Source organism: Amblyomma maculatum, unplaced genomic scaffold, assembly GCF_055883805.1.
Source record: "Amblyomma maculatum isolate TAMU_Amacu unplaced genomic scaffold, ASM5588380v1 scaffold_13, whole genome shotgun sequence".
Lineage (NCBI taxonomy): Eukaryota > Metazoa > Arthropoda > Arachnida > Ixodida > Ixodidae > Amblyomma > Amblyomma maculatum.
In genome coordinates, this window is record NW_028146738.1 from 12,846,203 (window position 1) to 12,866,837 (window position 20,635).

At 44.1% G+C, this 20,635-nt stretch overlaps 1 protein-coding gene across 3 annotated transcripts in view; it reads left to right on the forward strand.

The window, feature by feature from the left end:
* The first annotated feature begins 830 nt into the window (after nt 1–830).
* Nucleotides 831–20,635, forward strand: part of LOC146172216 (uncharacterized) — a 139,041-nt gene continuing 119,236 nt past the window's right edge. For 2 of the 3 annotated variants that reach the window (XM_084585737.1, XM_084585738.1), the window contains exons 1-11: nt 832–1,024; nt 1,543–1,574; nt 4,559–4,737; nt 5,114–5,185; nt 5,258–5,336; nt 5,426–5,518; nt 6,590–6,661; nt 9,858–10,011; nt 10,499–10,587; nt 13,454–13,663; nt 17,953–18,109. In XM_084585737.1, coding sequence (XP_084441863.1) covers nt 996–1,024; nt 1,543–1,574; nt 4,559–4,737; nt 5,114–5,185; nt 5,258–5,336; nt 5,426–5,518; nt 6,590–6,661; nt 9,858–10,011; nt 10,499–10,587; nt 13,454–13,663; nt 17,953–18,109 — 1,166 coding nt within the window. In that variant the 5' untranslated portion in view covers nt 832–995. Of the gene's footprint in view, nt 1,025–1,542; nt 1,575–4,558; nt 4,738–5,113; nt 5,186–5,257; nt 5,337–5,425; nt 5,519–6,589; nt 6,662–9,857; nt 10,012–10,498; nt 10,588–13,453; nt 13,664–17,952; nt 18,110–20,635 lie in introns of all 3 variants that reach the window. The other variant, XM_084585739.1, reaches the window with a different exon arrangement.

Sequence of the window (20,635 nt, forward strand, 5' to 3'; positions counted from 1 at the left end):
TTTTTAGACACAAAGTGCGCTTAAACGGTCGAGAGACAGGTTTCATAGTGAAAAGCGCAGCGCGCTATCCGGACCTATATGCCGCCTATGCTGCCGAGGCCGCGAACGCGGAGCGATAGCACCTTAGCTATTGGTAGCGCCGCCCCGCGGTGGTAGCGGGAAGGCATCACCGCGGCGGACACGCCAGCGCGCGCCCTCGGCACACTAGCCAGTATATTCTAGGCACTATACCGGCGCGGACACCTCCTCCTATTGAGAGAGCCCTCCGCACGGCACACTAACCAGTATATTCTAGGCACTATACAGCAGCGAAGTGGAAGGCCGGCAAAGGCAAACTGGGGACTGTAGGCAAACGGCGCGCGGTGCCGCGCGCTGCTACATTGAATGCTGCGGTGGCGGCCCCTTGCGGAGGCGCGCAGAACTAGAATCTGCTGACATAGGCGGTGTCATCGCAATGTATGGCGCCGGTTGAGGAGTGAGCCCTCTACTATAGTGCCTAGAATATCACTACTCATGGAGGAAGGAAGAACCGGAAGAACATCCACTACTCAATTCTAGCTCACTTTAGCTAGGTGTAATCCGGCAGCGTCCCAGGTCCCAGGCCATCTTTCTTTTTTTTCTGTTTATTATTTTTTTTTTACTATGGCCTACGCCGTGACCTAGATTAGCGCTAAGTTTACGAGTTTTCGTATTATTTGTTATTAATATCTTTATACACAGCTCTGTAAATTAATTACAGCACTGTTTTATTTTATTGCTAATACCTATTTAACGTTACTAATACGACCGCGTAAAATATTTAGCGCCCTCTAGGATAACTGATTGGGTTTTGGTGCTTGGCGGTTCTAGAAAAGCCTACGGTTGTCGGGTGTGTTTGTAAACGCTCGGACGTTCGCAAGATGGGTGTTAGTGTCTGTAGTCTTTTGTACCGGGCTGCAAACTGCGCCTGAAACAATCTGTCCTGCGTGCTGTCCGTCTTTTCTAACGCCGTAGAAATGAAGGCATCAGTTTCAGAAATACTGAAGTAAGTAACCATTATTTAGGTCGCCAGTATTCTACTCTCGCAGCGAGACGCGCTCCTTGTTTCGAACGCTCTCTGTGCTACGACCGCGTGCTTGTTTCGCTGTGTTTTCAAAATGGGATGAATGCAAAATATTTTTCTCGAAGGGCTTGTCCAGAGCAACGATTCATCCCTTTGATTGATTACCTGCTGTTTACCGTGTTCGAGACGTGATGGGAAATGGTGAGCGGCAACTAGCGCTGGAACCTACGTTGAACGCTCACCATCTTATTACAGAAACCGTTAATCCGTTCAAGCGACTGATGTGCGCACATTATTATTAATTGGTTGGCACGATAACTGGAAGCTGTCTTTGCGGACGCTTACTTGTGGCTACGAAGAACGCTGTGTGCATTCTTCTTGGCCATAGTTGTTCCTTTTCTTTTTATTTTTCTGTGCTCGCGCCTTGTTTCTCCATGTTCCACTGTAGCTTGTTCATCGTAATTTTAACCACGCTAATTGTGGCATGCATTTTTCTGCAGGGAGGCTGAAAGTGTCAAGTCAGCTTTAGCCGGTAAGTCTTATCTTTCTAGCTGAGCCGCTGGAAATCGCGCAGCTGACGTGAAGCTCGCGGTTCTCTGAAAGCGATTTGCAAGAGTGCCATTTGCAGCATGCATGTATTCAGCATGTCTCTTTTTGTTATGTTTTCACTGCCAGCATTTATCCGTGTGGCAGTTTGTGTCCCGCGGTCGGTCATCGTGTCAGGACGCGCGTGGCTGTTTTAACACGCGCCGCGTTCGAAGTGAGCTTATATTCAATCATCGAGTACTGTTGTCTGTAACCTTAAGAATTCACCGCGTAGAATTGCAGCATAACTTTTTTTTTTTTACGTTTTGTTTTAGAGAGGTAAAAAAAAAAAAAGGTAAGCTTTACAGATTTGTCGACGGCACGCGGCGTTTAAGTGGCATCTAGCAGTGTGCCATGCGCTTTTAGTGGTGTTCGGCATCACATTTAATCGAGCGTTGCCGAGCCGCCGGTATATATTCGCTGTCCAGCCGCATAACTTAATATTTTTTGAAAATCATTTCTACCCGTTCGAAATGGGATATATGTCTCCGGGGGCTGTACTCGAATGGCGAGGCGATGTGGAAGCGTAGCCTAGTGGAAGTTTCCAAGCGAAATAAAACGAGGTTTTCAGCTTTTACTAATGCTTCGAAAGTGGTGCTATGGTAGTATTAATGACCTCTGATGCCGTTTCTGCAATTTTGATGTCAAGTGCACAAATGACAGTACTGCATTACAGCAGTATTTATATCCTACATTTCCACTCAGTTTCTGCGCCCCTCATAGTTGCGATGACTTTGCTCATGGACTCTGCAGTTGTACTGAGGCCTTTTTAGCAACAACCTTGCAAACAAAAGCAGCGTCACATGCTGCCTGTACATATTGCCGCGAACCATTCAAAAGTATGTAAAGTAGTATGTTTCAACTGCAATATGACAATGCATTGCTGTTGAAACATACTCCTTTCTACTAACCACTCTTAAATGGTTTGTAGAAATTGAGGTCGAGCCCCAGCATTGCCACCCTTCGTTTCCTTTTATTTTTGTATTCTGTTTTACACACAGCTCATAATGTGCAGCAACTAACTGATTATACTGGAAGCAATGGGCAGGAGCCAGAATTTCTACAGCTATGGTGCTACTTTGTTGGTGCCTCTGTAAACCACTGTGAGAATTCTGTGTTGACTTCATTGAGTAAAAGTAGAAAAACATCTGCACAGTTACTATTTGGCATAAAATGCCTATTTTCATGTGATTAACCTTGGTCCTCAATTACACAGGGTCATCATGATGTGTGAAACTCCATGCTGTAAGAACGTGTTGACACTGACTGCCTGCCGTGTTAGAAAATATGCACAGGTTGTGTTTGCACTCCAGTACATGCGCTTAACGCAGCAACGCGGCAGTGTTGCAGAGCAGTGTCCATGCCAGGTTGAATGCTTGTGGAGGGGTGTGCCAGCTTTCAGTGCCACTTTAGGCCTTTTGTTGTTCTGCACAGTACCACCCCTAAGTGTGACAGCTAGGTATTCTACTTCTACATTGGTAGGCGCTTGTGGCCTAACAAATTTTGCTAAAACTAGGCTTCTGTGTTGCAGTTTGGTAGAAGCCACAGAAATCATTGTGCAAGCTTCTTTATTAGCACGGGCTGAGCCAGTGGTTGGTCATAGCAACCTCTGTGCTTGGTGGCTGTTGAGGTGTTGACCGTTGTTGCGGCATACGTGTGAAGTTCAACCGCATCCACAATTCAAATTGATGCGATTAGATGTGATGCTCTTGAGAACTGCTGCGAAGGTCTAGGCTACTCGCTACAGTACAGTAGGCCGCCAAGCTGCAATTAAATGTGGCTTCTGCTAGTCTAATCGTGCAAATGCACAAAATCACATTTCTCAGGAAGGCCAGTCGCAATACTGAATTTCTTGTTTATGCAAAATGGCTAATTTAAAAGACATGTCCGTAACCCACAATTGAAAAAAATGTCTGAAAAAAAAATATGCACTTCAATAAAATTTATGTGATGCCTTTGGGGTTTGAACCCAGCCGCTCTGTATGACAGGTAGGCATGCAATGCACAGGCCGTGTAGGGTCACCCGTAACGAGCGCATTAGAGGGGCACCAATTGAATGCATTGTGGTGCATGCAACTTCACAGCATGTGTTTCGGATGTGTGCTGATGTTACAGACTGTAATAAAAGTTTTTAACATTTAAATACAAGCAAAATTTCTTAAAGACTGCTGAATAGAAAGGTGATGTTAAAGGTGCTATGCATGCACTCCTAAGGGAAAACTTTAGCGTCCTCTTAATTTTGTGGAGTAGTGTTTGTGAATCATGTATGTTTCTTTATACAAATGTGCGAACTTAACAGCTAACAGCTTGCGGAGATGGATAAAAATACTTTCATGTTTTTTTTTAATTGTGGCACTAACTTTTTGAATTGATTTTTCTAGAAGTGTATAAGGTTGTACTTGTGGCTGTGTGTTCCTTAATTACATGTATTTGTATTCACCCTGTAACAGCCTTACGGCTGACAGTATCAATAAATAAATAAATAAAAATAAATAAATCTCATGTTTGATGCAACTGTACAAGATATTTCAGCCGCATCCTTGCATGGAAAAATGCATTCGAATTTAAATTGTTCCTTTACATTCACTCAGCTGATTAGCTCATCTTCCTCTGTTTATCTCCACCCCGTTGGAGTGGCGCAGTGGTTAGGGCGCTTGGCTACTATGTCCAAAGATGCGTGATCGAATCCTGGCCTTGGCGGCCGCTTTTCAATACAGGCAGAAAGCAAGGCTCCTGTGTGCTGTGCCATGTCAGTGCAAGTTAAAGAACCCCAGGTGGTCAAAATTTCAGCAGTCCTCCACTACGGCATCTCTCATGGCCTAAGTCGCTTTGGAACGTTAAATACACCACAAACCAAACCAAACGAACATAATTTTATCTCTGGTTTCTGTTGCCCTGGCCAGTGTGTTCTGTTTCCTGTCTTGTATGCAGATGACAATCCACGAAATGTGAGGGCCTTTCACCTCCGCACACGGCTGTGCTGGCTGCTAGAGGGGTTACTTCTGACCGACTTGGAGTTCGCACTGGACAAGAAGGTCGAGCAGGAACTCTGGAACAGTGCTTTTAGGAACCCTATTGCAGCATTCCAGGCTAAATCATCTGATAAGAAGGTATGTGAGACAGCCTTTTGAGTTTGAGTTGAGGGTAGTGCTGCTGAACTTGCATGTACTACCAGATGCTTTCATAGTTTATTGTTGCCGGTTCATTTCACATATTTTTAGAAGGGCTGTCCTTGGGTAGAATGTTTTTTTGCATTCTGCAGTCATTTGTGCTTCAGAGGCTGCTTAGCATAATAAAATTGCCTCAAGTTTAGCCACGTTTCGCTAATTGAAAAAAATGTAAGCATTCAGATTGTTTGGATGTTATCTACATTGCCTGTTCTTTTTAGCCAGACTTGAGAGTCCCTCTGTTTGTCTCACAATGCAGCTGTTTGAATGGCGGTGCACTTTATGATTGCTATATTGGTATGCAATATTTATTTTGCAGGAAAGAGCAAATGGAGAGTCGCAGACATCGCTCACAGCACTTCTAGAAACAGCTAGTGGCTTTTACCTGCAGGTACAATTGCTCGTTCCTAGTGGACGCCCCTTTTAGCTCGTGGGTGACCTTTATATCTACTGTTTGTTTCAGCTTTTCCGAAAACTCTGTTATATGTATGATATCAGCTTCAAATGCCATCTAAAAGACTCAAGTTATGGCATCTTGCACCGTGAGTCCACTAAGAATAAACTGTCTAACTCTTAGGGAAACACAGCGCTGCTCTGTCACGTGAAAATTTTTCTTCTTATGGTGTTGCAGACAATAAGCAGGATGACCTTAATGCTGAAAAACCAAAGAAGTCATCTGTCCTGTACATTTGTCAACATTGCCTAGTTCACCTTGGAGACATAGGTGAGTTAATTGTTACTCTTCCTTTCCTATTTTCAGCACTGATAGGCACGAGTTAGCTATGATTTTTTTGGCTGTGCTGGTTTTCATGCGGTGTTCTGTAGCTGCATGCGCAACCACATTTGTGTTCAAGGTGGCGGTTCATACTGTGAAATCCTCAGCATCAACATTCTTAGGAGTGTTAAATCAGATAGGTGGTTAGCTGAGGCACGTGAAGATGATGTTAGCTTTGTGTAGATTGCAGGGGAGGTGCAAATACTATTTTGGCAGAGCTAATGTGTGTTTTGGGTGCAAAAGCCGCCACTGAGTTATGAGGCACGCTTTAGTAGAGTACTTTTTAACAATTTTAACTGCCTGCAAGTTTTCACGTGCGCTGAAGCCTCAGTACATGAGTGTTCTTGCATTCCATCTTCATAAAAAGTGTAAATGGTGCACTTGTGAGTAGGGTGGGTCTGGAGAGCGCAGCATTAAAGGCAAGGACACTGCAACAATGACTCGCTTTTGAGGCTTGCCCGCAGTACATAGGTGCGAGGGGGAGAAGCATGCGAAAAATGGCAAGACTTCAGTTATTGTCGTCGGCAGACAGATTTGTTGCGTTGAGGGCAACACAAAGGCAGACTAAATTCGCTACGCACTAGATGAAACGCTGTTCAGTCTTTATGCCAGGTAATGCTAATCGACATTTTTACCAGGTAGTTGGAATCATGCATTTTGTGGTGCAATAGCTTTATTTTCCTATCTTTTTAAAATTTGTAGGCACGGCTATCCAGGTTGCTCCTTTTAGATGAGCCACAGATGTCTGCAGTGTGATGATAGCTCAGTTTTTAGTTAAGCAGTATGCTCCTTTTTTGGTAGTTTCCCAAGTTTTCAATTTGAATACGATTTATATGCGTTCTGTTCCCTACCTTACTTTGTGACATCTATATTAGAGTGTATTTTTTCTGCACAGTTTATTTTTTTTTTTTTCCATAAAGCTGGCAGTCCCTTTGTTGGAAGCTATTTCATGCATGGCAGTGGAGTTTCTTAATTGTCTTTTTGTTTACTGATTGAAAAGTTGTTGTGCTTATGATGCAGCGCGCTACCGCGGTCAGTCACTGCAGGCCGAAAACTTCTACCGCCATGCTGTTGAAATGGGACCACGGAATGGTATTTCACCTTTCTGTATTTTCCTCACTGGCTGTGTATATTATCTGGACTCATTCCATAATCTTTGAAACGGCGTATTCTTAGTGGGGTTTTTGCGCCTGATTTTGTTAAAGAGAAAGGGAATTTAGTCATCATTGTGCTGTGTCTTGTGTTGGCTTTTTAAAAATTGTCTGCTGCAAAATACAACTAGGGCCAATTAAGGGGGGACATGAGTCTTAAAATTGTTTTTATTTATTATCCAAATTTTATGAAACCTTGCGGAATTGTTCAGCTTTTTCTACTGATTTCAAATATGCAAAAATGTCTCTTCTAGGGCAATTAGTTCTAAAGGTATTAGAGAATTATTGCTACTGTCTGCTCAAACAATAGGGGAAAAAATGCTCATCGGAAATTTTTAATATAGAGATAGATACTGTAAAGTGTAAGGAATGCAATGTTGGAAGCAGTTTTAAAATTGAGCTTATAATTGAGATTTAGTAGCCGACAGAACTTCGTACTCACAGGCATGACAACTGTGTAAGGATTTCAAGATAGCATATAAACGTTTTACAAGTGAAAATAAAAAATGTGCTTCCAACATTGCATTCCTTACACTTTATAGTGTCTACCTGTATGTTAAAAATTAATTTCTTATGAGCATTTCTTCCCTATTGTTGAGCAGACAATAGCAATAATTCTCTAATACCTTTAGAACTAATTGCCATAGAAGAGAAATTGTTGCATATTTGAAATCAGCAGAAAAGACTGAACAATTTTTGAGGTTTCATCAAATTTGAGCAGTAAATAACAAAGCTAGTTTTAAGACCCATGTCCCCCCTTAAGGGCTTTTCATTCTGCATGCTTCTGTGTAAGCCTTTATCAAAAGAAAGGTCTGCTTCAACATAGTATAGAAATTTAGATTCATTCTGTTAGTTGTAAATTTGAATAAGAACACAATGTAGAGTTAACTGGATGACAGGACATGCTGTATTTGGGCATGCATGGTGTAAAAATGGCATCATGGTCAGGTCCTTTTGCTTGTGCCTTGGTGGTCAGCTTCTTGGGAAGTGCATTATTTTGAAACGTGTAACTGCAGCTTTTATGACGCTGCAAAGTGCAGGTGAGGGAAAAAAAAAACCTGCTCACTCACAGCTTACATAGTTTCCTATTTAAGAATGCTGCTCAGTGTAAAGCTAGTAACATGTTAAGGATAGGGCAATGCTAAGGAGTAGCAGGGAAGCAGTTTTTGGAAAATAAAGAAATAGTACCCCAGGTATGGAGTAGTTTTATGATAAAAGAGCTACTGCTCATTGACAACCACCTGAGTGAAGCCATACAGCTACAGTGGGAAACTTTAAAGCTTTCACTGACATGTTGCCTTGAGAGCCTTAGAACTGCTGAAAGGTTGGTTGCAAATGAAAGAGTTGCAGAATAATTGCAAAGCTTTCATTTCAACAATTAAGCCTTGTAACGAAAGTTGAAAGTTTATGGGGTAAACTGGAAAAGGGGAAACATTAGATTGAGGAGTATAAATATCTGTATGCATGAAGGTTTTTGAGTTGCATGACTAGTGCTCTTGTGGGTGATTTGAATCATTTCTTTAAGGTGTGCTGAAATTTTTTTTGACAAGCGGGAGATGTGCGCTGCGTAAGGAGCACATTCCCTAAGAAGCTCCCGCATTATATACCTCGAGGGCTCTCAAACTGAGCTGCAACTAGCGACATCAAATTTGCAGCATTCATAGCAGTCCTTGAAACCCTTAAAAAAACAATTGATTTCTGAAACTCCGCATTCAAGGTATCGAATATCTTTGAATTTATGAGCTCACTGGAAAGTCCTGAATTTAAAGTTTGGCTAGTTTGGCTTAGTGTATGACCACAGTGTAATGCTGGAAGTCTGTCCAGCTGGTACCATTCGTACTTGGGGTCAATGCCGCCTTTGCTACAAGCCCAAAACATGGGTTGTGAAAGCCCAGTGTTGTGGCCAGGTCCACCACTGGAAAATAATGTTGCTTGTAAGCGTGGACCTGAACACATGTATAAAATTGGGCACCAATTTTTGCAGAGAAAAGCTTTCCATGCATGTGCTTAAATTAAGTCTACTGTGCATTAAATTCATTATCAATGCATTCTCTATAGAGCAGTGTGCCATTACAACACAGAAATAGCATCTCGTTAAAAAAATTTTTGCAGTGTCTGTATCCTTGGGCTGTTGTATCTTTTAAGTGTTTTAATCTCTTAGCATTGTTTAACCATTTCTTTCATACAAAATTTGGCTGCCAAGCCAGAAGGACATTCTTCTGCGAGATGCTCCCTGAATTGCCTTCCGAGAATGCAGAAGCAGCTGCTCCCGATGGAGCTCGAAACCGTTAGCCATGCAATAGCAGAAAAAGCTTGAGCATCTTAACGTTCTTCTTTAATAATTTGTAGTTGTGTGCAATTTAGGGCTAACACAAAGCACAGTTACCTATGTTGTGAAACTAAAGAAAGTCCAAACAAGTGCCAGGAAAATTACCCAATATGTGAATTATTAGTATTAACAACACTCGTTATTTTCTTTTTTCTTCTATAATTTAAGTGATCCTCTACCTGAAGGCATTATTTTATCACCAAGGCATTAAGCGCATTGCTTTTAGCCCTTCATTGGGCTTCTTTGCTTAAAAAGTTGTACCCTGGACCATGGCCCCCTAATATTACTATGCCAGGACCTTAAAAGTCCTCGAATTATATTTTATAAAATTGCTACAAACCCTTGAAGCACCTTTGAAGTTTTCAGAGGGCACTGGCCTTAAAGAACAATGATAGACATGCATTCATTCACAGAAGTGACGGAACACTTGCCGACAGGTTACTATAAGGCTACTTCTACCTTTACATGAACATCATCAGCATTGGGAACTTCCGTTGGTGGTTTTTATCTCACTAAGAATTTATTTCATTGCTAGGCTTATAGTGTCATGTTTTATGTTTCAACAGAAAAAAGTTGGCTAACATAGGGGTGCTAATTATCGACAAAGCATAACCAACTTTTAAGCATTGATAGTGGGGCTTGGATTCTTTAAATTGCCTCTACTGACGATGCTTGAAGGAAACTATTAAGTATGTTTGTTTTGACGCAGCCTGGCATAGCATTACTTCACACACACACACACGTTTGAGGAGGTATCCATTGGTGCTAGTATCATGTTTTGCCACTTAGCCCCGTCCGTTCTTCGCAGGCCATCCCTACAACCAACTTGCTCTTCTCGAAGCAGCTAGCGGGGAGAAACTGTCTGCAGTTTTCTTTCATGTGCGCAGTCTGGCACTGCAGCACCCTTTCCCAGCTGCTGCAACCAACCTTTCTAAGCTTTTCTCAAAAATGGTGTCTGATAGGTGAGTGAAAACCCTTCACTGCATGGACATCTCTAGCCTTTTCAACCCTCTGGAGATGCAAGCCTTATGTAGAGCTACAATGACAGGATTGTGCACCATTGATGCACAGAGTAAATGTGACTGGTACAGGGTTGTTCTACGGGACTGCAGTACCTGTGCAGGTGGATCATAAAAATGCCTGCATGCTAAATATAGTCTCAATAAGCAGTGCCAAGTTGCTGGAAGTAACTTCATCAACTGCAGCTGAAGGGTAACATTAGAGTATTGTGAACTGAATGGATACAGTGGCAGTTTTTTGGCATGCTTCAGTTGTAGGCAGCGACATTTAAAGTGGATATGTCAACTTCGTTTTGGTCATCTTCAGATTAAAGTGCTTCGTGTAGAGTAGAGTTACCATCTAGAACAACACTAGCAAGAAAAATTGTTGAAACTACTGCGCTTTCATGGCACAGTGTGGAAAATTTATTGATGTGATGCTTTTTTGCAGTTCCACGTCCATTGGCAAAAGTAAAATGACACCTTATGAATACACAACAGCTTTTCTTCAGTTTCATGCCCACATCTATCTTCTCACGGGTGAGTTTTTGACCTCCGTATATACAGTAAGAGCTCATTAATCCGGATCTCAAGGGACCGGAAAAACTGTCCAAGTTAACCGAATTCCAGATTATCGAATGGACCATGAAAATAAGAAAAATGTATGGCGCATAAACATACCTTTATTGCATGAAAAACTGCGTTATTTTTGTTCGCCTAGTCGCCAGAATTTGCGCAAGAACAATTTTCTTCAACCCCATCAGGTGGTGGTGCACATGCTCACTGTCTCGACACTCTACACAAAATTTCTCTAGTACAGCGAGGGCCTCCGCGGCCTCCTGCACGGTGCGACGTCGCGACGACGGGTCGCGATCGTCTTCATCGGAATGTTTTCGTCCCCGTCAAGCACTTCCGATAATATGTCATCGTCAGTCAGTAGGCCAGCAACGGCAGCATCATCATCTATTGCTACATAGTCTGCAAGCTGGACACCACTAGGTAGGAGAAATTCAAAGCGCCTGTCATCCACCTCTTCGTTGTCCATATTTTCAGTGGGCTCTGGGGTATCCTCTGCAGTCACCTCTGGAGGAACGTCAGTCATCAGGGCGGACAAACCTGCTGTGCCTGAAGGAGTTGGCTATGACCTCGGCCGGCATGTTGTTCCAAACTTGCACTAAAATGTGAATTGCACTGAGGACGTTTAGGTCATATTCTCGCCCTGCATCCTCGCACAGCAGCATCCGTAGCACATGCTTCCTGTATCAGCATATTACGTGCTGAATTATGCCCTGATCCAGCGGTTGCAGTGCAGCCGTCGTGTTCGGAGGAAGAAATACGAGTTCGATGCACTCCAGCCCTGTCACTCAGGTGTGCGCGCTGCAGTTGTCCGCTACAAGTAAAACCTTGCTCTTGTTAGCGGAGAAGCGGCGGTCGAGCTGCTGCAGCCAAGCTTGAAAAATATTCGAGGTCATCCAGGCTTTTCTATTGGCTCGATACTCCACAGGCAAACGGGGAATGTAACACCTTGGGTTTTTTGCCTTCCCAATGACAAGTAGTGGCAGGCGCTCCGTGCCCGACATATTTGAAGCGAGAAGCACAGTGACCCTTTCCTTGCTCCTCTTCCCTCCAACGCATGGGTCACCTTTAAAGGTGATTGTTTTGTCCGGCAAGGCTTTGAAAAACAGTGCCGTTTCGTCGGCAGGTTCATAACGAGCCAGGTACTGGAGAAGCTCGGTTGTCTTTCAGTCAGCAATGCGGCGTTCATCCACCGCTGCCTTCTCCCCACACACGTTTCTAAAGACTAATCCGTGCCTTTCTTTGAAGCGGGTGAACCATCCTTCAGACGCACTGAAAGATTCTATGTTCATTTTCTGTGCGTACCTGTCAGGTTGCTGACAGATCAGCGGGCCACTCAAAGGAAGCTGTCCGTCATGTATATCTGTAATCCACTGTAGCAGTGCTTCTTCCAGTTTCGGGTGCGCAGCCATACTTAGCCTTTTTCTCTTCCCGGTGAATTTGCCGCTGTCAAACGCTTCGAAAATTTTTTCTTTGTTTTTCGCGTAGTTGCTTAGCGTGCTTCTCTTGATGCCATACTTTTTCATTACCTCTTGCCGAGAAATGCCTTCGTTCAGCTTCTTCAATATCTTTCCTTTTCTTTCTAAATCATTTGCTGGCTGCTGTGGTCGTTTCACTGGGGTGGCGGTCGCCATTACTATGAAGAACGACGGCGGTGGCACAACGCACAAGCACAGTCGACAAACGCAATGTCCATCCACAACGCAAAGAATGAAGCAGCGTAGGGGCACTGTAGCGTAGGCGTAGCACACGTGGCGTTGAGCAGCAGAACAAACCGTCCCGTCGTCCTTGCAGCTTTCAGTAGATGCTGGATGGTCCAACGGCCCAAAGCCCCAAACCCATGCATCGGGTGGTGGCTGGCGCCACCTAGCCACTGCTCGCTTATCATCATTCTCGAGCTCCTCATGCAGCTTTTGTTCGGTTTCGGTTTCTCCAACTCTCCTGCAGTCTCCTGCCACGCCGTCGGTTACGGCAAGGAGTGTGTGCCTCCGAGCCACCCACGTAAGGTAGATTAGTAACGTCTAGCCGTCGAGCTGCCGTAGAATTTCCTATTCCTTCTGCTATCATAATAGCCTTTTTGAGGCGAGCGTCATACCGTGCACAGTGCGTTACCATCGTGTGAAATGCAATAACAGAAGTAACCATGCTAATTCTCTGCGAAAGATGCGACAAGCGCTTGATCAAGGGGACAATGTGATTCTGAGCCCACGAGAAAAAGCACAATGTTTTGACTTTGGATGGATTGGGATTAGGCTGATTTGGCTTCCCTGGTACCTATGTTGCCAACATAACATCGTAAAACTGCGGAACCTGAAACTGAGTGGCGGTGGATCCAATGTGGCTGCACCCCGGTGCTGCTTTAGCCAACCGAATGACAGTATTCGATTATAACGCGAGGGTAGACATTGAGAGCCAAAATTGTGAGAAAAACTCATTACATTTGAGTAAATACAGTAAAAACCTTGATCAGGTTTAACCTATGCTGAATTTTTTTTTTTTTTTTTTTTTTTGCTGCTAAATTCTTGTAGAGTTAATAAGGAGCCTGATGTGGTGGCACAGTCACTAGTTGCGACACCTCACAGTAAATTCTCTTTTCGGTCGCCTTATTCTTGTTTTCACCAATGGCTGAGCTCATTCCTGGTTTGTCGCACCTCGTTTTAGGTTGTGAGCTTCATGCAGGAAATTCCTGTTTCTGCATAACGTAGCTTTCTAGTTCTGCGCTCTACGATACATTGCATTGAATCAGAAAACGAAATGCTTTTTGTCGTAATGCATTTGGTCTGTGTAACGGCATGTGACAGTTTGTGCCACTTATGATTGGTGAATGCAGACATGAGCCGAGCGGAAGGTGTGCTAGGGTCACTCACAAGCTGCTTGCCAGCACTGGTGATGGTGGAGAAGCTGGAGACATGGCAGCTGCTGCAAATGGTGGCTATCTGCATGTTCAACCAGGAGCACTGCGCCCAGGTGTCTGACAACAAAAACTCTGACATCGTAGCCCTGCAAAAGAAGGCCCAGCACCTGTTGCTCGACCTAGTCGGTGCGTTTGCTTGCCATGTTGTGTGTGCTTTGGGCTTTTGCTGGTGAGGCATCCAGGGATGCATGAAGAACTCTCAAGGCCACAATAATTCCCAACTGCTCCTTGAAGGCATGCGAGTTTAAGAAAGTCATTGTACTCAAAACTGCAAAACTTGTTTCTTTAAATGGAAGCAACAACTGTTCCCACAGTCGGAATACTAAGAATGGTCCGTAATAAATTAAGTGTCCACTGTTATGTTTGATCAGTGTTGCAACGTAAGTGTGAAAGATATTCTTGGTAGGACAGGATACGTTTTGATGCACCTGACAGATGTATTTAAAAGTTGTTCAATTCATTTGAATTTTCTTGACTACACTTCTTGAGAATGTGTTTCATCAATTACAAATGTGTGTGACTTTGCTGTTCACACTTTCGTCATGCTAAGGAGGTGCTGAAATGTGCCTCACATGTTTTGGATGTTCGCGAGAATTATCTTCACATGCTCCTCTTCTTTAGTTTAGTGAAGCATACTTATGTTGAATCTGTGTAATCAAAACTATTGTTGTCATTGAACCAAAATATATTGCTGGCAAAATGGAATGTTGAAAGACTGAAAACTTCTAATGACTCTGTTGAACTCTTTCATGCCACTTATAACGGGTTGTATGGTGCACTATGTTGCATTCCATTGAAGTGGGCTTTTTTGTTGCTTGGCCCGCCACAGTGCCTCAGTGGTCAGGGCGCTTGACTTCTGTTCCCAAGGACGCAGGATTGGATTCCAGCCACGGCAGCCACTCTTCAATGAAGGTGAAAAGCATAGCACCCGTGTGGTGTGCAACGTCAGTGCGTGTTAAAAATCCCCTGTTAGTCAAAATTTTCAGAGGACAGCACTATGTTTCTCGTAGCCTGAGTTTCTTTGGGATGTTAAACCCCACAGAACAAACCAAACCATCTTGATTGCTTGTTGTTTTGGAGCGTTTAGAGGATAATAAAAGTAATGGCTGTTGGAATCAATATTACTTAAAGGTGTGCGAGTATTGAAATTTTCAAACATAAAACGAACATAGGAAAAAAATGCCTTTGAATATTGAATATCTGGTCAGTGAACAAGAAAAAAAAAAGTTAAAAAAAGAAACGTTCGTCTTATTTTAGGTTTGGTTTGGTTTTTGTGGGGTTTAACGTCCCATAGCGACTCAAGCTGTGAGAGACGCCGTAGTGGAGGGCTCCGGAAATTTCGACCACCTGGGGTTCTTTAACGTGCACTGACATCGCACAGCAAACGGGCGTTTTGCTTTTCACCTTCATCGAAAAGAGGCCGCCGAGGCCAGGATTTGATCCCACGGCTTCGGGCACAGTAGTCGAGTACCGTAACCACTGCACCACCCCGGCGGGGCTTGTTTATTTTGGAATGCGCGTGACATTTACAGACAAAATTAAACTGGTACTGCATAGAAGTTTATATACCCTTCTGAAATATCCAGTATAAATATTATACAGGATTTCGTACTCTAGTTTATTGTTCAGGAAGGACCGGCATGAAACCGGGTGGAGCTATCTTGCTGCTGAATACAGTAAACTTGAATTATCTAATGGGCCTGGAAAAACTGCTGGAAACTGTTTGCTTCGCACTAATTTTACCTGATGAACTCCTGCACAGTGATTGTCTGCAGTTGAGATGAGAATGGAATTTTGTTCCTGGTTTGACCAAGTGCTTCATTTTGTGTAGTGTTGAGAAGGTGTCCGCTACCCTTTTCCCAGCGCAATGTGGTAGCAATGGTCCCTCCTCACAAAATGGCACCGTCATGTTTTTAGGATGCTTGTGGCAATGCGCAGTGCGTTGAAACTGCAGTGAATCCGAAATTTTTCGATGCATTTGATAATTTTCATACATTTGGAATATTTCAAATTGAATAACAAGCATATTCAATTCGTATTCAAAACTTTAAATACTCACTTTTGAAATAGTGTAATGAGGACACTGACAAGGATGCCCGGTAGACAGCACTGTCCCGTTGTCTGTTCTTGTCTTTGTGTTTATTGTGTTATTTCAATTGTGGTAATTACTTTGAGGATGCCCCTAAGCACCGCCACAGTGGCTCAGTGGTAAAGGTACACTCCTCTGAGCTGGGAGGCCGGGTTTGTCCCCTACCATGACAGTCGCGTATTGATAGAGGCAAAATGCAAGGCGCTTGTTCTGTGTACGTGGTTCCTGCTTTCTTGTGTATCTGTGTATACCGTAGCGCGAAAATTCTTGAAATGGTAAGCCAACTAGCCCCCATTGCTGCTTTGCTTGCTCTCATGTAGTTTGTAATGTCATTCATGTCATGCAATGTCATGGTGTTCAAAATTATCCAAAGCCCTGTACTATGAATGTATCACCTTATATTTTTATTTTTTACCTAACCTGTCCCCTCTCCCTGCCGCTCACCTCTGATTTCCTCTACTGCTTCCTCACTGTCCCTTTATTTCCGCCACCCCAGTTCAGGTTAACAGATACTGGGGCTGGCAAACGTCTTCTCCTTCCTTTTTGATATCTAATAATAAATAACCACATACTACTATGACATCCCTCTTAGGCTGAGTCCCTTTAGGGCATTAAATCGTGCAAATCAACCAAATAAGGTGGTGTAAATTTCACTTCAGGGAGTAGTTACTCAGTGGAATCCACTTGAATGCAGCAAAATGGCTGCAGAGGAAAGCTACACAGCTTTCTCATAGCCTTTGCATTCTAAGAAAAGTTTATCTTGAGTGAGGACTCCAACCAAGCCGGAGGCCCATGCAAGGCAGCCACCTTGCTGACTAAACTGTCCAGGATTCCTAGTAACTAGCTGGGCAAGGCTGAATTGATCAACAAATCAAAATTGGAGCAGTGTTGCTTAGTGAGTGAAGGAGTAGATTTTATGGATAGATTTTGGTGATGACTAATTTGTGAAATCTTGCTTGCGTCATACCCTGCTGAGCAGGAATTCACATTGAATGCCAATATGGGTGGTTGGACGGAGTGGTGTGTGGGCAGACGCATTATTTTTGTGAGGTTTTTATGAAACCTTTTGTCAGTGCTCTTGTCAAACCTCCTTGTATAAAGACTACACGAAGACATTCGTGGAATCATTTATAGTTTTGGTAAACTTAACTGCACACAAGTTGTGTTCATTCAGGCACTAACTTTGTTTCTGAAGGCCACTGACTGCAGCCGTGTTATAGAGTGTAATCAAGGTTACGTTCCTTTTTCTCTATCCTTTTTGCTTTCAGTAGAATGCATTTCTTCATGCCATCAAAGTACAAGTTCAGTAGGTCCTGGAAGCATCAGGAGACTTCCATTTTTCGATCATAAGTTGTAGTTTTGTCAATACGTCCAGAGTGATGGCAAGCCGTGCTGATGTTTTAATCTCGTTTAACATGAGGCTTGTCATGGTGTGCCTAGCATCTTCCTTGGGCGCATCTGTCCATACGGCATTGAAGATATTGCAGAGGTTGTTCTGTGTTGTAATGTTGTCCCAAGCTTCGTCAGTCCACTTCGTCACCGTGTCAGCATCCACGGCATGAATCTCATCAGTGATTACCTTGGAAACAGATGTGTGGTATTTCTTGAGTGCTGCAACCAACTGCAGCCACTATGGCCGAGAGGTCTGCTGAGAATAAAATGCGAACTCGTTTGCTTTCTGCTAAGTTATAGTGCCAGGAGAAAAAATTACACCGTTGAAATGTTGAGGAACCCACTTGGTACACAACTGCCCCAATGTCTGCATATGCAGTTGTGCATAGAGGTCTCTTGCTACAATCTGTGAGCTTCTCTTCGTTAGCGCTGTCATTGGCCGTCGTTGATAGGGTACTTGGCGTATTCATCAAGTCTTGTACAATGCTGCGTTTTGCATTTCTTCTTGCTTTGTCAGACTCTTTCGTCAATTGGCAGTTTTGTGGAGAGGCAAAAATCTGCAGACACCAGTTTGTTTGTTCCCACAAATCCTAAGAAACTGTGCGGAATTGCTATTGGCACCATGGCACGTGCAAAGTGCATGCCTACATCAGTGCGATTGGCACAATGCATCTAAAAGGCCGTGCCGTGCTAAATTCCCGTTGCATTTGTCATAAAACATTTTTATCATTGTTGATATATTCATATGGTACACAGCCTTTGCAAGCTTATAGGTGTTTGAAGTATAATCTATCAGGTGCCACACTCCGATATTGTACAGTATAGTCATACTTACATCTCACTGGGTATTCAAGTTGTAGATTGATGTGTATTGGATATGATGAAATTATTTGTGTTGAGAAGTTGGCTTATGCAGTGTCGTTTTCTCTTCCAGCAAGCATGTTGCATGCCTTCCTGCTGCCCATGCATGCGCTCCAGGAGCCTCGAGACATGCGTGACTGCTGTAGCGTGCCTGTTGTGAAGCCGGTCCTAGACTGGCTTGTGCACAAGCAGGAGCTTCTGCACAGTGAGCCTTTTGTCCGAAAACCGCAGTGAGTCTCGTCATCTCTCTCGGCTCTCCATCCTTGACCTGTGCAAAAAATAGGGTTCTATCTAGTATTAAGAATGTCCCATCACATTTTCTGCAGTTATCTGGGGACTGGACCATAATGCTTTATTAAAGGTCCACGGAAACGGCCCCCAAGAAACCACTGATAAACGGGTTCAGTGTGTAGAACACATCCTTTTGAGCATTAACGCAAAGTATAACTCCTTGGAACAAAGCCAGCGATTTATTATTAATTTTTAAAAACAGCGTTTTTTGAAATTCGCGGGCAGAGGAAATGTCGCTTGGCGGTGTCGCATGGAACTATTTCCGAATCCCGTGACGTCACGGGTCGGTTGACTGGCAAGGCTTGCTAGAAGCTGCCATTCGCTGCGGTCACTGCAACCATGACGTCACGAACACACTTCCGGTAGCTGCGAAAGTCGTCTGCTCGTACGCTGCTCGAACTCTGTGCGGGCTGTTACAGCTCGCCTTTTGTTGGTTAGGTGGCCATTGCCCATTAAGTGCAACAACCGAAGCGACGCAGGGATCGGCAGAACGAAGCTGCATTTACAAATATCTTAATTATATAACGTGGTTTCAGGAGTATCGGAGTGTCGTCCGACGAGGCGTCAACAGCACGGTCAAGCACCGCACGATGGCAGCACCTCCTTGACCGCCGTAAACATCGCCGCTGTGGCCCCTCCTCCCGCATACCGTTCGCGAACCACATGGCGGATCGTTAGCACCGATGTCCGAAATAAAGCGTGCTAAAATTTGTTGGCGTCTAGAATATTGAGCCGAATATCAAGTATGAAGCCCTCGTGAGGATCGCTGACCAGCAGCAAATTGCTGGTAAGAGCAATAGCCGTGATACAAGCTAGTTTCTGCTCAAGCCAGCTGCCGCTGGTGCATTTCGGCTGATCCGATCTGCTCGTACTAGCTCTGCGATTAATGCGTCAGCAGAGTTAATCCTATAATTATTTTACTATGGCAGGATAGGAATCACTATAAGGCAGTTTCATAAGTAGACGATTTACGACAGCGTTGATCATGTTCCAAAGCGTCGACCGCTGCGGCTTCGAAGCGAAACAATAGGCCTAGCGACGACTAGGGACGGTCACGCACGGCGCCGGCGTTCGCCGCGCTCGCACGTTCCACCCCCGCGGTAATTGTGTAACGTACCTCAGCCTGCTCGCGGCATCCCGTGCTGCAAGCGTTGCAAACTCGTGTACTTTCATAGCTAAGGCCGCATATTTTTTGGCGTTCTGCTCAGCAACAAGCCGTTCAAACGATACTGTAGGCACGACAAGGCTTCAGTACGCAGTCGCTGCGCTGTCGGCCGTAATCGAAGACGTCGGGCGGCACCATAATCTATACATTGATCTTTAAACGTGATACAGTGGGCAAATGAATAACTTTGTGAAGCAGACCCGCTCGTACGTTTCGTGCACTCGTGCGCCGACGAGTAGCTTCCGTCAACAGACGCCGTCATAACCTCGGTTAACGACGCAAACCGAGGTCGTCAAGCTCGGTTTGCGGTAACCGCGGTTAGTGGTGCAACCATGGTTTGGCCCGCCATGTAACATAGGATAACCACGGGTTCGCGGTTACACTAACCGTCGCTGCGCGAACTGGCGAACTCCTCAGGCATGTGCAAGCGAGGACGGGTTGGCGGAGTACGCCAGCGAGCGAGCGCGCGGCAACCGGAAGTTCGTCGAAGTGACGTATGTCTGGGCGGAGCTTTGAACTTGCTTGTATTCTTTGTTTTTTTATGGCTCCCTTCAGCGCACGAGTTGAGAGGGAAAATTGGAAGGGTCATTTTTAATCGCCGATATCTCTGGTGTTGCAGAAGCTAGATCGAAAATTTTTGCGGGAGAATGATGGGTGGTTCAATAACTATCAGTGTTATGGCGTTGTTTACCCTTCTTGGTGACCCCTTTCTGGGGACCTTTAATTATAGGTGATTGGCACTTGTGTACAGCACTGTATTGATTTGTAGTATCAAGTTCTGGTTAAAAGTGAGGCTACTTTTTTTTTCCCCGACTCTTGGGTGTCTGTGCACTTGCTAAATTTATTTGTATGTTGTTTGTTTAATGTTTATTTTTAGAGTTGTCTCTGTTAAATGTGCCGTTTGAGGAATAGTGGAATCTTGTTGACACAAGTCTCACAGGAATTCGAAATTAAAAGTGTATCATCCCAAACAGGCCCCCGAAGGTTGCCATTGAAGCATAGCTGGCACAGAACTTACTTTTATTTTTGTACTTTGAGAGTCAGAAGCAACCTTTTCTGAAACTCTTGGAAACGAGTCGATAAGACTTTGTTTCATTGCTTTGCTCTGCACCCTTGACAAAGCCACAAAGAGCATCTAAAACTTCGTGCTCTGCCAAGTTTCTCCACAGCATCTCCCCCCTCCCACGGGAGATCTCATCAAAAGATAAATACAGGGAGATGTGATTGGCTGCAGCATCTTGGCAAGCTTCCAAGATCACTGCTGTAGACTGCCACAGCAATGGTGCAAAACTGAGGGACC